The 20,654-nt window shown below is 39.4% G+C and overlaps 1 protein-coding gene across 17 annotated transcripts in view; it reads left to right on the top strand.

The window, feature by feature from the left end:
• Positions 1-20,654, top strand: part of LOC121647455 (neuronal cell adhesion molecule-like) — a 77,459-nt gene that overhangs the window by 36,641 nt on the left and 20,164 nt on the right. For 7 of the 17 annotated variants that reach the window (XM_041996926.1, XM_041996914.1, XM_041996923.1 and 4 more), the window contains exons 3-9: positions 16,069-16,234; positions 17,462-17,473; positions 18,023-18,128; positions 18,745-18,938; positions 19,330-19,452; positions 19,780-19,950; positions 20,505-20,561. In XM_041996926.1, the coding sequence (XP_041852860.1) occupies positions 16,147-16,234; positions 17,462-17,473; positions 18,023-18,128; positions 18,745-18,938; positions 19,330-19,452; positions 19,780-19,950; positions 20,505-20,561 (751 nt within the window). In that variant the 5' untranslated portion in view covers positions 16,069-16,146. The remainder of the gene's footprint in view (positions 1-16,068; positions 16,235-17,461; positions 17,474-18,022; positions 18,129-18,744; positions 18,939-19,329; positions 19,453-19,779; positions 19,951-20,504; positions 20,562-20,654) is intronic. The other 10 variants (XM_041996927.1, XM_041996921.1, XM_041996915.1 and 7 more) reach the window with 3 other exon arrangements.

Raw genomic sequence — 20,654 nt, 5'->3', positions numbered from 1 at the left:
AGTGGGAGATGCAGGGGAAATAGCAAGTGTACCAAGCAAAACATGAATAAACAAATAGATAAAAACAAATAACGTTAGGGGAAGAAACAGGCAGGGCAGTGAGAAAGTGGTTTTGTAAGGCCTCTCCTGAGATGCATCTGTTCTCCTTTTTTTACAGATGTGAAAAAGTTTGCTTTGCCCACAATTGAATCGAACTGCTTAGCCAGCAGCCTGCAGAGTCTGTGCTGCAGTTGTGTCTTTGCCTTCTCTATTCTTTTCACCTCCTCACCCTTCCCCCAGGCCTTGTTCTACCCTCACTTCTTTCCCTTTATGTAGGTACCTACTAAAATTAAAAAAAAAAAAAAAAAAAAAATAGCAGATTACCTGAGGGACACAGTCAGGCCAGCTGATTTCCCTACTTCCAGTCTTTATGCTTGGTTCAGTAAATCACCTCATTGCAAAGATTTTGTATACATACTTAATATGTGTCTAAATCTCTTTAATGGGAAGATCTCAGGTAGCTTCATTTCTAAGGCTTGCTTTAGAAGAAGGTGCATCCACTCTATTTTAGAGTTTTTATTCTTCAATTAGATGGAAAGCTGTAGGGAAAATTTGAGGCCAAGCAATAGTCACTGCTCGCTCCATAATTGACAGCATGATTGAAAATCTTTCTGTTCATCGTTTTCATTCTTTTTCTTTCTGCCTGGGATTCTTTTTTTTCACTCTCCAAATTTATTTGAGTCTACATATCGATGTGGCTTCAGCACAGAGGAGATTGTCCTTACTTTGTCTAAATCTGGTGGGATCTGTGTGTTTGGAATAGCATCTGAGAAACCAAATGATTTATGTGACTGGTAAGCTAGGGGTCCTGGTTCAAGGCCAAGTCTATCTGCTCATCACGATAAACAGTCGCCTCCCCGGGTGTTGCAGTGGAATACAAATGCCTGAATTTAGATGTAACCTCAAGCTCACCTGCATCTCAGCTGATTCTAATGAGAAATCTCTGTATGCACCTGCTGTGAAACTGACAATAAAAGAAACAACAAACTCCAATCGCAAGCAGTAAACACACTTTTCTCTTTGAATTTCCACTGCATGGTAAATTACACCACATTTGCATCTTCCAATGTAGGAAATTCAATAAGCTTTACAAGTTCTTGTGTAGCTACCTTGAGCATTAACATTAAATACTTTTCTGCATTGTTATGTAATGTTCTTGTTTTAAATGTTACATAACAATACCGGATACTGTATAAAAATATCCATGAACTACACATAGGTCATCATGAAATGCAATTATTTGTTCTTTACGTGTAGACAGGGGATTGAGGTGGTTGTGCACAGAGATTTAAATGATTCATTATGTGCCCTGGCAGCAGCTCGTTCCTGTTATGGGGTTGTAAACAAACTCAAACCCCTCTGGTTTCCTTCCCTGAAAGCAAGTCACATGCACCATGTCCGGCAGCACTTCCAATGTCAGCCTTTTTCTGTACAGTACCTGCACTAAGAGAGGCAGTCAGACAAAAAGCTCCTCAAAAGCCTCACCCAGCCATTAACCAACTCTCAACAGACACTTTTCCTGCATTAGTCTCATCCCTTTAAATGCAGACACAGGGCAGAGACTCTTAGTGGAAGCTGGGTGGACTGTTAGCATTAAATAGGAGCGATGCTTCCTCTAGAATCATGTTTGACAGATAAGGGCTGATGAAGCATTTCTTTCTGGGAAGATTATTTCTGACAGGACCAGATGATCTGTAGAAGTGGAGCACTATTTGTCTAGTAGCAACACTCTATGGGCAAAACACCAAATTTACTCAAAATACACTCAAACTCCCCGAATGATGGATGTAATAGGAGAAATCTTATAATACAAGAAAAACAATACCACAGTAGGGGAAAAAACTTCTGTTGAGTCTCTGGTGTGAGAAGTTTCAAAGAAAATAAAGAAACTTAATTTATGAGAAAGCTAAATCCATCTTTAGTATGATCAGTGCTCATTAGCTAACATTTCAGTCACCCACACCCCCGAGACAAACAGAAACTTGTTCACTTTGAGCCTTTGGTAAGGCGCCAGCAGACTCCATCAGTTACTCGCCACCAGGGATTTTTAATCTCCAAAAGTCTCTCTTTCATTTCATAAATCCAATGATTCATAAAAAAATGGGGTCACCCAATTACTTCCTGGCAAAAATACTCCCATCCTTTTAAGGGAGCTGTTATCTTTCCCTGTTGTTTAATTTTTGGTCAACTATCACAAGTTTCTCAGCCACAGAAATTAATTGGATCAAAGCCTGTGGAAAGGGAATTTAAAATCAAAATTCATGTCACTGCTTTTTTGTTCAAATCAATTCAATCAGAAGACCCCACTCAGGAATGTCTTTTGGGATTTGTTTGCTTCTACTAGAATTATAAAAACCTGACTCCTGAAATGGAGTGGCAGTAGTGGAGGCCAGTGTAATCAAAACTCATTCAGAGTTTACATCTATAAGGTTACTTTAAGCTACACTCACCAACCACTTTATTATGTCTACCTGTTCAGTTGCTCGTTGACACAAATAGCTAACCAGTCAATCATACAGCAACAACTCAGTGCATTTAAGCATGTAGACATGGTCAAGATGACTTGATGAAGTTCAAACTGAGCATCAGAATGGGGAAGAAAAGAGATTTAATTGATTTTTAACATGGCATGGTTGTTGCTAACAGACATATTAGGCTGAATATGTTAGAAACTGCTGATTTACTGGGATTTTCATACACAAACTTATGTAGGGTTTACAGAGAATGGTCCAACATAGAGAAAATATCCAGTAAACGGCAGTTATCTTGATCACAATGCCTTCTTGATGTCAGACGTAAGTGTACAATGGGCAGACTGGTTAGAGAGAGAAAGGCAACTGTAACTCAAACAACAGCGGGTTACAACCAAGGTATGCAAAATACCCTCTTCGAAAGCACGACACGACCAACCTTGAAGCAGATGGGCACCAGCAACAGAAGACCACACAGGGTTCAACTCCTGTCAGCTAAGAACATGAAATGGAGGCTACAGTTCACACAGACTCACCAAAGTTGGACAATTAAAGACTGGAAAAACCTTGCCTGGTCTGATAGGTCTCCAATTCAGTTGAGACATCCAGATGGTAGGGTCAGAATTTGGGGTAGACAGCATGAAAACCTGGATCCATCCTACCTTGTGTCAACAGCTCAGGCTGGTGGTGGTGTTATGGTGTGGGGCATTTTTTCTTGACACACTTTGGGCCCTTTAGTACCAACTGACACCACAGTCTACCTGAGTATTGTTGCCCACCATGTCTATCCCATTATAACTGTCTTCTGATGACTACGTCCAGCAGGATAATGCACCATATCATAAAGATCAAATTATCTAAAACTGTTTTCTTGAACATGACAATGAATTCACTGTACTCCAGTGGCCTCCCCAGCCACCAGATCTTAATCCAGTAGAGCTCTTTTAAAATGTGGTGGAACGTCATGGACAGCTGCAAATCTGCAGTAACTGTGTGAAGCTATCATGCCAATATGGAGCAAAATCTCTAAGGTATATTCACAGCACCTTATTGAATCCATACTATGAAAAATATAGGCAGTTCTGAAGACAAAAGGAGGTCCACCTTAGAAATAGCAAAGTGTAAGGTGTAAAATGAAAGGGCCCAGTGAGTACACATCTGCATGTCTTGTGGCGTTTTTAAGTGATGCTGGTTTCTCATGCAGATGGTTTTGTGTATAATTCAGGTTTCATACGCTGACTGGTTTGTTAAATAACCTACGAGTGTATGTATAGAATTAATGTAGAGATAACCAACCTCAAAATAAATGTGACTGATGACTTGATGCATTATTTAAATCTTCAGACTGTAAATGACTAAAATGAAGCTAAAACTGTAACTAAGCAATAATTTTAGAAACAAAGAATGTAATGAGAGGTCAGTAAAAATAAAAATAAGGTAAGAGAAACTAAACAACTATTCTAACTGGCTAGTTACTTTAAAAAATGTTAAAGTTTTGTTAATGGATAATTCATTTAGGCCATTCATTGATCTAAATTTTAAAATGTAACATTTACAACTCATATGATCTGATTTTCACTAGTTCTCCATTTTGGAGGGTATAACTCCTGATTGTTTCCTTTGATTAAAAAAAAGACCATGATTTGATTTTCTCACACTTTGAAAGGACTATTGTTTGTCTCCCCTACATCTGAAATTGGATGGTGAGTCCTTTTGGGAAGCAGCGGAGGGGAAATGATTTGTATTCACCTGCCGTATCTGAATAGGGCCGAGGAGGGGCAGCGAGACAGAAAGGGAGCTGTTACATAGTGCTTCCTTTATGTGATAATGGATTGCTCTGACATTCACACACATTGTGATGTGGTGTGTCTATCAGTCAATACTCAGGCTTGTGAGAAGAATGCCGAATTTTAAACACATGACTTTTAAGTGTCTTGCACTGACATAGCAGGTAACATTGTTGCATGGTGTGTGTGTGTTTTTTTTTATGTCAAACTACCAAAGCAAATGCACAAACATCTCATGCACATGGTATATTTTATCATCGTTGTGCAAATTAATTCCTTTTCTCTTTGTCTTTTTTATGGAGCTGCACTCTCTTTTATTAGCCCAGCTGGGCAACTGGATTCCTCTGTCTGTAACACAAAAGAGACAAAGTGAAACTGGGGACGGGCAGTAATGAGCAACTCCTCTTACAGTGTTACATATAGACTTGCAGCAGTGTGGGGAAACCTTCTGAAGACAATGGAGGGTTTTGAGAGGTCTCTAGCCCTCTGAAGCCCTTCTTTGATTGAGTTTCCTGGCACTGGGCTCCTGTGTTGGGGATGATTGTGGAGTGAGAGCTGTGCATTGAGGGAGGGGGGGTAGAGACCCTCCTCTGTGCTGACCTTTCACAAACACAGGTGGAAAGAGCTGTTGAAGAAGGAGGAGGAGGAGGAGGAGAGAACTGTAGGAGAGTTCTATTGTGATGTGTGAATATAGAGGTGGCTCTCAACAACACAAGAGCTCACCGCGTCCATCCACCTGCAGCCAGTTTCTCACACTTTACTTTTCTCACAACTTGTTTGTCTCACTTTAAAATGACATGTTCTGGTAACACGCAGAGGCAACAGATTCTTTGAGCGCATGGTGTTCACGCCTCTCTGGTTCTGTTAGTAGATTTTGATAGACATGCTATCACAGCGTGCTTTCTTTTGGCCACACCAACAGGATGCCCCTGGCAATGGCAGCAACAGTCTGTCGGATCCACTGCTCCTGATAATTACTGAATGATGGCATGTTGTATGGTTTCCATAGTCCCATGACTTACTGGTTCCCTTATGTTGTTCTGTTGAACAGTTACAAGATTTATGATGGTAATTTTGAGGGATTTGTTTAAAGAAATGGGGAATTGTTTTTTACTTGCATGATGGAATGAGTTTTCCTGCTACCAAACAGGCATGTTAGGATTTTAAAATGATACCATTAAAACCATTATATTGTAATAAAAACAAGTACAATAGGTACTGATCAATGAGGAGTGGTTCCACTCAACCTCTATGTGCATTTCCCTCTATTGATTGGCCTTGTGGCCCACAGATCCCCATCAAGATAGACTGACTGACTGTTATGCCTTTATTTAAGTTATTATACAGACATATAAACATATACAAATAAGACCTCCATCTCCTTATGTACATGTGAGGAACTCTGACCCTTACTCAGTCACTTGTTTACCCGTTTCAAGGAGGGAAATACTGCCAACACTGCTACAGTGTGTGTTTTGTCAAGCACAAAAGCTAAACCCTCTGCTGAATTTGTAAATCAGGAGGTCCTGGAATAAAGAAAGAGTTCCTCTGCAGTGGGTCGGAGGAGAAAAAACTCACACCATCCATCAAAAGATCTACAGTGCTTGCAGCACATTCAGGTAATAGCTGGAAAAAAAGACCAAAACAAACTTTTGTTTGGTTAAAACTTTATGTAAAGCACTTGGTACAGTAATATAATCTTAAGTTCTGTTAACCTATACATGACTGTCTTGTTCCCTATGCCATGTTTATGTCAACACTATTCGACTTTGCCTTTCCCATGATAACACACATCAGAGCTGATAAAACACACATGGAATAGAAGGAGAGCAGTTAAACACTGAATAGAAATTAACTAAATGAATCAAATTACCCTTTGATGTCATTACAAAGGTTCATAATGCAATAAGATAGTTCACAGTTAATAACAACTTGCTAAATGCATCAGATGAACCTTACTCCCAAAATATATCAGTTATGATTCACTGCATTTAAACTGTAGCTTCCCAGCTAGGAAGAAAAATAGCTAGAACACCCCTAAGTCAGATTTCAGGCTTGGAAAGTGGGAGGAACATCACCACCCCTGTCAACTTAGGTATTATGTTATTTCCAGCTCTGAGTTCTGTGTCTGGAGGAGACTGAAAGCAGCATTAACACCACCGCAGAAGTTGATGGGTTAATTCTTCATGTTAGTGACATATCAAACCCTGGCTAATCAGTGATATACTGTCCAAGGAGGGAATCCACAGCTGTGGGGGCTGCTTAATGCTCTCAAAATATGTAAAAACACTATACATGTGACCAAAGTTTGAAACTTGAATTTCAGTTTATATGTGTAACAGTGAATAGGTGACAGTAAATCAGCAAATTTCAAAAGCATGGTGGTGTGCTATTCATAATATTTAAAATGTCAGGTATCTACTTCAGGACTTGTTTAGAAAGTAATTGATTGCATTGTTCTGAATATTTTTCAGCCTGCTTTGTAGTCTGAGTGTTAAAGTGGCCACTGGATGAAGGTTCAGTTCAATAAGAGTAGACTTAACTGTCTCCCTGCTGCTTTCTCAGTTTAAAATTACATATGCTGGTAACATGCTGTGGTAACAGATTGTTCCAGCTCACAGTCACTGCTCACGCTTTGTTATCTGATGTTGTCTGCAGATTTTGCTAGAATGAATGGTACCACACAGACAGCTTTAAATGGCCAATCTCTCCCTGCATGCCTGAATACTGTATCAGCACAATTCAGAATCCATTAGAAGAGTGTTTATTATTATACAGTTGCGTTGTTCTAGAAAGGCCTGGCCACATCAACTGTTGACTCATAGCAATTTAGACACAGTTTCATTGTGTGACCATGGCTGACATGGTCCACAGCAATTCATTTGCAACAAAACATCACAGCTTCCAGTTTGTGTGAGTCCAAGGTAAGCACTTCCGGCACTCTCTGGCTCACACAGACTCTTTCTGTTGTACTCTAGCCCTAAGCTGAACATAAACTCCACATATTGGCTCCATCTTGAGAGACCCTTTACATGTGGAGTAAGCCATCCGGGGTGGACAGTGCCTGACTGAGATTCTAATCATGCCTCTTTTGTTAAGCTCAGTGGAGGTTGAGAGGTTCTTTATGGCCAAGCAGATGTCCAGTGTACAGCTTCAATGTTATTTCTGAGAAGACAAATGGCTGTCTGACTCTTTGTTCCGCTTACTTTTTTTTATATGTCATTGTTTGATGAGGAAGTTGACATCTTTTTGTTAGCATAGAGATATAAGAGCATTGGGGGATTGCCATGGATACACAGTGCTCTTTGGAGTGTAATTTTGAGTGCCTTCACTAAAAAAAAAGTGTATGAGTTCCTACATTTTCCATCATTTGCTGGGCTATGAAGCTGGATTGTGTTGCAAATTAGATTGTGCAGTATGTATGCATAGTTGTTATTTGCTGTCTCATAGGATTTGCATGTCTTCCCACAGGAGATTGGTTTTATGTTGATTACGTTTTTGAAAGCTGCCGTGTTTCAGTTGTAAAAGTGCGTCTTGTGATGTTGTATGCTAAGGAGTTTGAGAGCCCCTTTAGCTATTTAAGAAGCTAGTCACCATGCATTCCTCTCACTCTCCTGCATTTGCACAAAGAACGTCTGCTCAGCATATGAATGGCCGCACCAATGACACTCTCACGTGTCAGGGCAAGCAAACTCAACCTCTGTCCATGATGTCCTGTATTGACCCAGAGTGAGAAAAACCATAAACCAGGCAGATACAAATAGATGTAAATGCACTATCATTCAAAAGCAAAAACTTTTAAGGAAGTGAAGCCATGCACCTTCCACACCTACCATAGTTTTACGCTAATTGTTATTTTTATGATTCTTCTGATCATTATTATTACTATTAGCCTTCTACTTCCTGTTTGACTTTCTCCTTTCCCTTATTTATATTACATATTTATTATATATATTAATTATTTATTGCCAATATTATTATTCCTATGACAACTAAGATTATGATTTTATTATGGTTATAGATATTGATGTTACTGTTATTATTCTACTATTTTTAGTTTGTCTTGCATTTCATTCTGGCATATTTACATCTGGACTCTGAGTAGTGTTACATTCCCCTTGTTGCAAGATACATACATGATTTTTTACCTAGTCTTGTGTTTGTATAAAAGCAAGTACAGAGCATAGGCACTCACTGACAACATAACTGCTTACTGTCTGAAATCCCAAACAGAATAAAATCTAGTGTTTAGTAAATTTTGCACAGAGAATATAAATAAGATAACTTAACTGATTAGAATATATTAACAGGCCACTTGAGAGTTTTAAAGCTTGTCATAAAACTGTACTTTCTGAACATCTTATTTTTATATCAGGTTATGGAGGGCTGTGTGACCATACTGACCAGATATGGAGGTCTGCTGAGAAAGGGTGTGAGCTTTTTATAACAACAGCTGTGACAGTACAGTAACACTTGTTTCACCTTTTTTAAAATTTTATTTACTACTTTTCTTGCTTGTATAGCAAGTGTCAAGTTTAACATTTCTGGTGGTAGTTCAATGTTAACTGTCACATCACTGTGTCCATAAATATCTAAACTGGGGGAAATGAGATAATATTCTTTTCATTTGGGCTTCCTTTATTAAAATCAGAAGAAAAAGGCATACGTAGTATGTATGAATATTTACAGTCTTTTGGAGACGATCCATTAAGTTGGTAAATAGCAGCAGTAGTGCTGCTGCAAAGTTGTACAGCGTTATCCTGTAGTTGTCAGTATACAAGATCTTTTAACTTTAGTACTCCCTGTTGGTGGTCCTCCACTGACTTGAAGCAATAATTTTGCAGACATGAACGCTAGCATTGATATCACCTTTGTTAGTGAAACATTGCTATACGTTAAACCGCTTCTTCTTTTTCTCTGCCATGATTCCTTTTTCATGACAACACATCTAGATCTATATGTTATGCTACTAATTTGCAGTCTTTACGCACTGTCAGCACTTGCCCACATCGATAAGAAACAGATAAGCTCAAAGGCATACGATTCTGAGAATGGTGTCATGCACCTGTAGTCATAAAAAGCCTCTTGGTGGGAGTCTAATCTGAGGGCATGATTTGACAACTACATGTCATATTTCTGGTCACCAGTGACAGGATGAAAGCAAAATATTATTTGGTCCCTTCCAGGCTGAACCAGCTGGGATTCCCTCGCTAACACCACCATCTCATCTAGAGGTGCTGCTTCTATCTGCATGCTAAAGAGGAAGCAGCTCTCAGGAGTGCCGGCGCCATAACTGATTAGCATTTGGAGAGAGGGGACAGAGAGCAAATCCCGGAGTGTTGTTGGCGTGTATGTGAAGGAAGCTTCGTGAATGCCAATGTGATGTACTGTGAAATGAGGGAAACTAAACAAATCACCGGACATGTTGCATTAGCAGTAGATGTCAATTAGAGTTAAGAGTTGCTGCATATCTGGAGAAGGTTTTTAATAGAGGTGTACCTCAGAGATTTAACATAACACTTCCATGAAGCTAGCTAGCATTAGCGTTTTAAAAGAAGAATAGTAAAATTCTTGTAGGAGAAGCAGAAAATTGAATTGTCAGAAGCTTAAAGCATACACTTCCCACAATACAAATGTTAATAGACATATTAACTTTTCATTAATGACATTAATGATGGTTCAGTTTGCAGTATGTGTTCCAGTAAATTACAGCAGCGAAGCAGCATGCACACCAGCAGGACCTCTCCCAAATGGTACGTTGCCATCAAGGAGACACCTGTGCCTGCTGTGACAAAAGTCTATTCCTGCAGTTTAAAAGCTTCCTTTGAAGGTTTTGTAGTCTGTAAGCCCAAACTGTATGATTGCTGGAGCCCACATCATACATGAGGGTGTATTATTAGTAATGAACTGCTCATGGACAAAAGCTTAGATTTACAAACAAGGTAGGTAGAATTTTAATAGATCAAAGCCTCTGCAGTTTTGGACAGCATTGTTCATCCAGCAAGAAAGAGTTGAAAGAGGAGACTACAAACAATATACAGTATTTACAGGGGAGCTGATGACTGGTGATGTCTTATTGTCTGTTATTGTTTTGTGCCGATGAATGACTCGGGTTTGTTTTTGAGCTGTGGGATTTCCATGAACAACAGGATGCCAACTCATACGTTAACCATACCAATTATTTGCATGCGGTCCCCCAATTATAAAGGCTAATGAAGAGATTAGGAGAAATGCACACTGAAGCCAGACCATGGAATTTCCATTGTGATCATGAAAAGACCTGTGAGAGGTTTCCGTCAAAGACAGCAAACATATGGCTAAAACTAATATGGCGCTTACACTTGAACAATAAATTAGCCATGAATCTAAAGCTCAAAGAAGCAAAGTAATCTGTTAAATTAAGCACATTTAATGTTTTATTCCCTACAGCGATGAAATAGCTCACTCTATTTTAATACTCGTAATTATGATTTTCTTAATTTTGATAAGCTCATGAAGGATTGTCTCTTCATCTTCCAAAGAAAAGCTTTTTTAAGCAAATTTGCTTTCCACTTAGTTATGGCACAGTTAAATGCATGCAGCCTTAGGTGTAATAACCAGGCAGTTTCAGAAAAATACTCTTCTAACCATATCCATTTTCTAATCTCCGCCTTTCTGAGTATGTAGCCCTTGTTATCACTACACCCCCTATTCATTCGCCTGTAGGGGATCCCTGCTGCTCCATCAAGGCCATACAAGGCCTCACAAAACCCTGATTGCGTGAGCCATCAATTGCACTGATTATGTGAGTTAATTAGGGTACCCAGCATGAGAGAAAGGCTTGTCTTTCATCAAAGATGTTAAAACTGTACAGCACTGATGCAATAGAACTGATTCTGATGGGGTTGCAATATTGCATCACTGCTGTTGGTTTAGACAAGAGCATTATCTTTGCTAAGGGTTAGCATAAATCATAAGATGTAGTATTATCTGCTGTGGGAAGAGGAACTCATGGGGTTTTTACCTGATGATTGCTTTTCATTTACCCTGCAATGGGCTTTTATTCTCAGTCGTTGTGCCCTTGTCACCTCCATCTCTGCGCTCAGACATGTCCCGATCCTCATGTCCTGTGGATGGCCTGTGTGAATGTGCCTTACTCTCTGTGTATTTGTGCGTGTGGGTGCATGTGTGTGCATTTCTGACATGTGTACAAAACCAATTAGTTTTGGGATGGTGAAGTGGCTGGCGATGGGAAAATGACAATGGAGTAATTGAAGAGACTGTTTGAAAGAGAGGCCAGGCAGCTCAATGCAGCTTTGACAGAGCAGTCTTTTCTCCACAGGCCAAATGAAAAGCAAGGCTTGTGGAATTAACATCATATCAGTAATTACAATTATATTGTTAATTGGAATTTAATCATTATTTGTGCTATTGAACATTGATTTACTTTCTTTAATGGGTTATAGCTTACTGATTTGAACATGTGGAGCTTCAGGAGATTACAGAAACTGTCCTATTGTACATTAAGAAACGTACTGATAATTCAGCCACCACAATCTCTCTCCCCATGAAAACCAACATAAACTGCCTCAATAACTACAGACTTATAACACTACCATCAGTAATAATAAAACGTGTACATTAAAACCTGCCTCTGCTCACAATTTGAACCAGCCAGTTTTCTTATGCATCCATCAGATTCATCACTGCTGTCCTACTGAGAGCCATTTGGAACAACCAGGTAACTAAATCCAGATGCGCTTCATTGACTACAGTTTTGCTTCAACACAATTATCTTGGACATCCAGATTTAAAAACTGAACAAAAGCCCCTCGAACAAGGACATCCCCACCAACTGTCCGCAAACAATGAAAGTAGAAGGTCTTCAGAGTGTGTGTTGAGTACTTTCCTGTATGCCCCGCACACCTGATTGTGTACCCAACCAGCACCAATATGAAATTTTTACATGGTGGGACTTATTGCTGGAGGGGACAAGTTGGTGTAAAGAGAGGAGGTCTACAAGCATGCAGTGTTGCTCAGTGAACAACATGATGCTCCAAACCAGCAAAACTGAGGAGATCATACCCCATTGTACACTAATGATGACTGTGTAAAGAGGTTGTCCGCTCTCAAATCAAATCAAATCAAATCAAATTTTATTTATAAGGCCTTTTCATGCAAAAAAGCAACATAAAGTGTTTTACATAATAAAAATATATGAATATTAAAATAAAACAAGCTATTTAAAAATTTTCTAGTTTTTCTTTTACGCAGTTACAGACGTGTACACACACACACACACACACACACACACACACACACACACACACACACACACACACACACACACACACACACACATAATGCAAGTAGCCACACACTAATTTCTCTAATTTATCCATCCTGCACTATTTTACCAAAACTAGACGTGTAACCCCTATTTATCTGTCTCTTAACTAAATGTAGGTATAAAAATAAACATAATAAACACCTGGCTTGACGCTGCTGTGAGGAAACAATATTCTGGAGAATTCATCTACACCAGGACCCATGACCACAGCGGGTGACACCACAGTAACCACCCAATCACATCAGGCCTGGATCCCCACCATAGCCATAGTGCTGCAGTGCAGGACCCCAGCCAGACAGGTCAATTGCTCCAACAGCAACCCTGCAGACCAAGCAGGCAGAGCCGCCTGGCACCAATTATATTTCTATAGGATGCAGCACAGAAAAACAGTGTGGTTGCCTTTTACCCACTGAGAATGCTTTGGCATACTGCTTTATGGTGTGGTGTACTGGCTTTTCAGCTGCAGACCGGAAAGCTGATTGTGGGGTGATGAAAACAGCCCATAAAATCATCTGCTACTTCCTGCCCTACTGGACAACATCACCGCCGTATATGAGTAATTGTATATCAGTGTATATCAATGATTTTGATAATTCTGTCATATAAAAACACTTGAATGTAAACAATTTCATGGGTGCTTTGAGTACTCTGACAGTAGTCGTTATGAGATAATTATCCATAAAATAATTATTTAGTTTCAAAAGCAATGATGACAAAGTTTATTATCCTCCCAGCCTTATCAACTTGAACAATAACAACAACAAAAAAAGAAAAGATCAAGAAAACCCTTACTGGATGTGTCGTTGCCAAGCTATCATGTTTATCTCCAAGAGGCCATTTCCTATTCGATTTTATCTGCTGTCTGACAGTTTTTGGCACAGCACTCCAACCAGTACTTCAAATTTATCTAGACCTCAGCAAGGGAGCTTTATTGGCTTTTCCGTCTCTGTCAGCAAAGGATGCATTTGAGGGTTCAGCACTAGAGACAGATTTTTGTGTGTCCTTGAAGAATAGTACCCAAATAAGAAATGACTTACTACTAAAGCTTTAGCTATAAAACCACTCTCTTTGCTGTAAGCAGCATTGACAAAGTGAAGATGTTTGAATTAAGACATTGAATACTCCAATAATTTGTTTAAACTTTTATTCAGGTGGTTGGTTTGTTGGTCTTAAGAGCTCCAATTGAATCTCTACTGTCATCCTGCTGTGAGAAGAATGCAAGCGGTTGGCCCCATATTTCTGCAGTGCACAGAGATAATTATAACACACACACACACAGACCCACATGCTGTACGTGTTCGCATGCTCAAGTGAATACAGTCGCCGGCATACACACTACACACATGGAGACACACGTGCTGTCCGGCTGGAGATAAGCTGCTACACCTCATTAAATTGGGAAATGAATCCTGAATGAAGCCTTGGCTCCATTTCAGATAAGAATCTCCAGGCTTTTGGGGATACACCATAAAATTTCTAATTAGCACATTTACTCTCTTGCTGTCACTGGCTGCTGTTTTTATCTTTATCCATGACGGTTTACTCTCAGTTTAAGCTGCATTGTATGTTTCTAAAAAAAACAAATGTAGTAATTTTGACATTAATTTTTGCTAACAGCACTGAGGTGGTATTTGAATAGCTGAAGTACAGTCATAGCCACGAGTGGATTTTACTTTAATGGGCTCTATTTTTTAACATATAGTTTGTTAAAAATAAAACGTAAAGGAAAGAGTGTTTTCAATTTCTGCACATCAGCCTGAAGCTTTCAAATGAGCTTGTTGATACGAACTCCCGGATCTTTGTGTGTCAAATCCCAAGCCAGACCTGCCTTTTGGTGTACACAGCAGTGTGATTGGCTGCCGTGGGCGAACAATACAGGCCTCCCCAAGAGAGGTGTAGCTGAAGCTGGGGGCAGCAGACATTAGCCCTGATCTCTTCCCATGCTACTAGATACCTGCTTTGGGGCCAGAACTGTATAATGACCCCGATGCAGCACTAACAAATACATCAGCTCCCCAAAGAGAACCAGGTCTGATTGCCCAGCTGTTTAGCCTCTGGTCCCAGACACAACTTCCACCATTACATTTGCAGCCTTGACCTGCCTCATGCCTAAAGGCAGCAATCCACATCTGCAGCTCTTTCCTCTATTTTATTCTTTCATACTCTACCCAGCATTAATATACCAAATTTGATAATGTGCTTTTGATATAATGCAGCAAATTAGACTGCCTAGACTAAATGAAGCTGTGACATTTTAATATAGCACCAGTGGATGCCTCGGGTAAGACGGGCAGGAAGGCAAGATAAAAACAGGTCAGTCATTAAAAAAAGAGAAAAAAAGGCCCCTTTTAAATTCACTTTATTCATTCTTTTCACTCATCATCTGAGAGCTGTGCTTTCGTTAATACAAAATATTGAGAACGTCTTTGTGACAGCACTGAATGATGTCAGTAGGAACAAAACTGAGCAAGGACAGTTTGACTTCAGTGCCTCTTATCATTTTCTGAAGCTCGTTCCACATTCTGTTTTTAACTGATATGTCAACATTTTCAGCTTTCTATTATTCTATTATAGTCAGCTTTGTCTAAAAGAGAAATTGCTTTTGTTGGAGTAAAGTGTGATTTGGCAACACTAGGCTCCCTGGTGAAAAACGTCTAGCATGATCCATGAGTACATCCATTTTGTTGCGCTCTCTGGCCAAGTACAGTTTACCATCCATCATAAATGCTTTGATGAAGACATATTTAGACAATATTGTGAAACAAAGAAAAATTATATTAAATCAATAGCTAAGAAACCTTTCACCATTGTGTTCAAACATATAAACAAGTGACCTCAGGTTTCCCTGAGCATCTTGTTGTATGTGTATCATCTGTCTGCATTTACCAGACAAGTCAGAGATCTAAGATCTGTCCAGTCACGCCTGACATTTCCCATCACAGCAGTCATATAAAAGAGTGATAGTTCAGTTTCTGAAGTCTGACCTCATTGCTACTGGGTCACTCTGTCAGTCACTCAAACCACTAAAACTGAGAATAAAATGTAAAGTGTGCCCTCTTGTCTTGAACCTTGGCATCTCATCTGCTGGCTGATGAAATTGACATGGCAGCAGTGCCTAATGGCATCTTGACAGCAGAAGTGATGAGTGGAGCAAAACGAGCCCATGTGGGTTCTGTCGATCTCTATTGGACTGCACTGGATCAAACAGATAGCTTCCAGCCAAATGCAGCACATGGCAACTAGCATCGATCTACGGCTATTGTTTCAGTATATGCCTTTCTCATTCACCATCTGACCCCCGATGAGCAGAAAATGGAACAAACTCTGTTTTACAGTTGATAGCAGCAGCCACTGGATGTGCTATGCAGCATGGTCATTTCTGTTCTTGCTTCTACAGTCTTGTCTCTAAAGCTCAGTTTTTCTTTCTGCTCTCCTTGTGCAGGTGTCCTCAAACAGTGTGACTGAGTGGCAGAGAGGCGGGACGTCGCTTTGTTTGGGGGACAGACTGTGTCACGCGCTGATGATGGAGGGGAGAAGGAGGATGGATGCAGCACTGCTAGTACTGTTTCTGGGGCACCTCGCCACTGCACTGGAAGTCCCACTTGACCGTAAGGCGATAGATCACACACCCACCCAGCATGTAAAAATCCTTGTGAATGTTACCTTATTTCTGGCATCAGATTTGTAGGTAATTTAGACTGTTGATTGAAATATTAGTCAGTCAACCACTCTAATAATCAATTAATTAAACAAAACACTGAGAAATCTATATCTGTTGGGTTTTGGACAGGTAGTCAAACTGTGATTTAAAAGGGCCAGTATGTAGAATTTACAGTCAGGTGCAGTATCGGTAACTTAGACTGAGTCCTTCTAAGGGTCCACCTATGCAAAGCTCATGTTGTGCTGCCATAAATCTACAATAGCTTTAAATAAACAAAAAATAAAAAAATAAGGACGGTCTAGTTTTTATGATGAAATAATGGCTAAATGTCATCACAATAGGAAAAGGAGGGGTCTTTTACCAGGTTACAGTCAAAAGCTTCATCTTTAGAAGCAACTTAATCCAAAACTTGTTTTTTAATGGAAAAGCAAAGATTTTTTTTTATTTTTAATTGTTTTTGTCATTAGATTTATTTGAATGAGAGAATTCATGGCCAGAGTGACTAAAAACAAACTATGTTCAACCTAGTAAAGTTCAGCTGTGCTATGTATGGCTAATCAGTGGTTTCACCACAAGTCATCTTTTTATTTTTTATTTTTAATGACCAATGACCAGTTTCTTTTTTCTTTCTTTCTTTTTTCTTTTCTTTCTTTTCTTTTCTTTTCTTTTTTTTTGCTAAATCATCCACTGAATATTTCTTAATTAATTTCATGAAAACTTTATCATACATTTCAGAACCAATTACAATTAGTCTAGTCTAAACAGCGAAAGCATACTATTATTTACCACACACATAAAAACATGAAATATTCCCCTTTAAGCTGCTAGAACAAGCAAATGTTTGGCTCATCATCTAACAATCGAACTGTTTCCTCTCTAACCAGAAGGACTAATATGAAAAAGAAAAGGCAAGGTCATCCTGACTCTTCGCTCCTCTGACTGACGATACTGTGGTTCCTGATATATTGTCATTATTTTCCATGTACCAACTTGTTATTTTGTTGGAAATGTTGACCATTGGAGACTGCCAGTCCTCAGTGGGGAACTGGCATTGTTGAAACATGGCAGTAAAGCAGAAATAATGCAAGAAGGTATTTTTCATCACTAATGTCTGGTTCTCTCCACTGTCACATTGTTCTCTTGTTTGCTGATACTTGGGGAAAAACACTAAAAGTTCTTAAAGGATGTAAGTCTCAAATGGATGTGAATTTTCTGGCAAGAGTTTGCTGGAACACCTTTTTTGTGTGTTATGTTTGATCTAGCTGCTTTTTTATTTATATTTAATATGTTCTTTGTTGATGCTGAGTGTGAGTTGGAGTGGTTTTGGCGTTCTGCATGCGTTGATTTCACTGTTTGCTGTTTTTGTTCTGTCTTCCAGCAGCGGTAGAATAATTTCCATAGTGCAAAACTGCAAACAGTCTGAGTTATTCTATTATTTGTTGCCATAGTCCATTAGTTTTCTCCCCAACACTGACAGGAATACATTATGTATTGAATAATTGCAGTAAATGGAAATGCACCTGAGTGTTCTGCATGCCGTTTTGCTGTTGCACATGTTGTGAGAGCTTTCAATTTTTTTTATGCATGTCAGCACCACTGTCTGGTTTCAGGCAGCATGGTTAGTCTCTGTGTGTTTGATAATGACTGCTTGTGTGGTCAATATGACAGCAAAAAAAGCCTTAGTTATGCAGTAAAGGTCATGATTTAATATCGCCCTCTCTCTGATTGCTTTTAGTGCCACAGCCACCCACAATAACTCACCAATCCCCCAAGGATTACATCATCGACCCACGAGAAAATATTGTAATTCACTGTGAAGCCAAGGGGAAGCCGCATCCTAGGTAGGAATAAGTCACCTGTGGTTTAATATTTGTGATGCTGTTTGGTAAAGAAACGATATCCCGGTTTGGGATTTATCCTCTACCGGTTAAAAAAAAAAGTGTGAGGTATTAGTTGACAGCAGGTTTATTTGTACTGAGTCTAAAGAACAGCTTTTTAAAGTGCTGGTTTATCCAAAATATGAAATAAATTAAATGGTTTTTCATTATAGGCACGTTCCTCTTGACAGAAGCTTTTTGAATCCTTTAAATTGGTGTAACACTTTATTAATTTTCTGGCGCTAACACAAACGTTTTCACTGCTTTAATTGGAAGGAACCTCACTGACATAGTACATCGTGACACCCCTTTAAGATCAATTTTAATCTAAAACTAATGTCATACATTAAAAATTCAGGACTAAATTAGCATCAATCAAATTTAATGTTATTTTCTCTAAGTTTAATACAACTAAAGAACCTTGGTATAAAATTATGTGTGTATATTCATCACTATTACCCCTACTGTAGCTGAAGAAAATAGCTTTTTGTAATTTCTTCTACTATTTCATGTTTGAGGAGAGTTTAGTGCCATTTAATTTTAGTCACATTCTTGAGATAATGGTCTGCTGTTTTCTCAGTTTCTCCTGGACGAGAGATGGGACCCACTTCGACATTGACGAGGACCCCAATGTGAACATGAGACCCCACTCTGGCACTCTTGAGGTGGACATCAGCAGGGAAAGGGTGGATCAGTATGAGGGGGTGTATCAGTGCACAGCCAGGAACAAACATGGAACTGCTGTTTCCAACAATATAGTCGTACGACAGTCAAGTAAGTGCATCCTGGTGTGTTGTTTCAACAGGTCATTTTCATTGTCTTCCATTCTATTAAAACAGTAAATACTTCACACCATATGAAAATGATCTCTTTTCTTTTCTTTTCTTTTTCTCATTAATTAAGTCTCATTTGCCATCTTTAAACCTCTCCTGGAAGGTAAAGGTTGCATGTAGGAAGATGCATGTTTTATTATATAGGATGCGCTAGTGGAGAGAGTCCTATGTCCTGCTGTATTTTCCCTTTTAGCATACTGTTATTCTGCTAGGCATCATGCCTCATCCACTCTGTTATCATGTCCGTGACAGTCCAATAATGGCCACTATTTCATATGAAATTATGACTCTCCTCATCCTCTGATGTCTATGTCCTTATACAAATAATCCAGGATCCCCCTTGTGGTCAAAAGAAAGAATCAAGCCAATCATAGTTCAGGAAGGCGTTTCCTTGGTGCTTGAGTGTCGACCTCCTGCAGGCCTACCTCCTCCTATCATATTCTGGATGGACAATAGTAAGCAAATCAGTCTCATGTGATTCCTTATAATGCCGTTGTTTCTTTAGTCTAAAGTTTATGTATCGTTAGTGATTTTATATTAGCTCATTTACAACAAATAATATGTACTTTATGTTATTTTCTAAGCCAAGCTTTTCGATATTTAGAACTTTTAAAGAATATTCTGCTGTGATTTAATACATTCATGTCTTCAGAAAAGATTTTATTGGAAATATAAAAACCGACGCATAATGCCTCTGTCATCTATAGCCTCCCTCAAACACTTTGCTTTGTATATTTCATGTAACTGTGATATAAGTGTGCTTAAATAACCAAACATTTCAGACTTTCAGAAGCTGCCTCAGAACAGGAGGGTGTCCCAGTCCCTGAACGGTGACCTTTACTTTTCCAATGTACATCGAGAGGACTCGAGGGACGACTACATCTGCTACGCCCGCTTCCCACACACGCAAACCATCCAGCAGAAACAGCCCATCACTGTCAGGGTTCTCAACCGTAAGTTCCCCTCTGAGCGTGAAACAGAGATAAAGATAGCAAAATTCACTTAAGGTGTAATGAACTTTCACATGACACAAAAAGAGAGCCGGAGTGTTTGCGTGTAATGTGTGTGTATGAGAGGCAATTCATTGGCAGAAGTACAATATGTGCTAGCATGACTGTGTGGGAGGCAAACAGTGTTTCCTATCTCAGATCCCATCCTCAGAGACGCCAGTGGTCGTCGTCCCACTGAAAAGACATATTGTCAGAGCTCTCATGGCTCTCTGCACTATCTGCCAAACAGGCGTTCACTGTCACTTCTACGTGACGTTGTCAGAACACATTCTCCAGCACCAACAAAGACTGCTCTCATCACTGTAGCGTTTCCAGTCGACATGATAACAGGCTGTTCACAACAGATCCTGATGCTGATCATTCCTCATCCTTAACTTTTGAGTCATCTCCAGTTGTGTTGCTATTATTTTGAACACTCATTTTAAGTTGTTTCTTTTTTAATGTCATGATGATTTCAACTTGTGGCGTGTGTGATTTTTTTTTCTGTTGTGTTACAGTGGATGCTATCAATGACACAATGGCAGCTTTTTACAATGACACTGATTTATTTAGTGGTGAGTTTTGGCACCCTCTAGTGTTTAATGTCTAATCTTCCCCGAACTAGAGCTCCAAACTCTAGCTTTTACCTATTAACACTGATCCTTCAA

This window comes from Melanotaenia boesemani, chromosome 10, assembly GCF_017639745.1.
Source record: "Melanotaenia boesemani isolate fMelBoe1 chromosome 10, fMelBoe1.pri, whole genome shotgun sequence".
Taxonomy (NCBI): Eukaryota; Metazoa; Chordata; class Actinopteri; order Atheriniformes; family Melanotaeniidae; genus Melanotaenia; species Melanotaenia boesemani.
The sequence above is the reverse complement of the archived record's forward strand: the minus strand, read 5'-3'. Positions and strand labels throughout refer to the sequence as shown.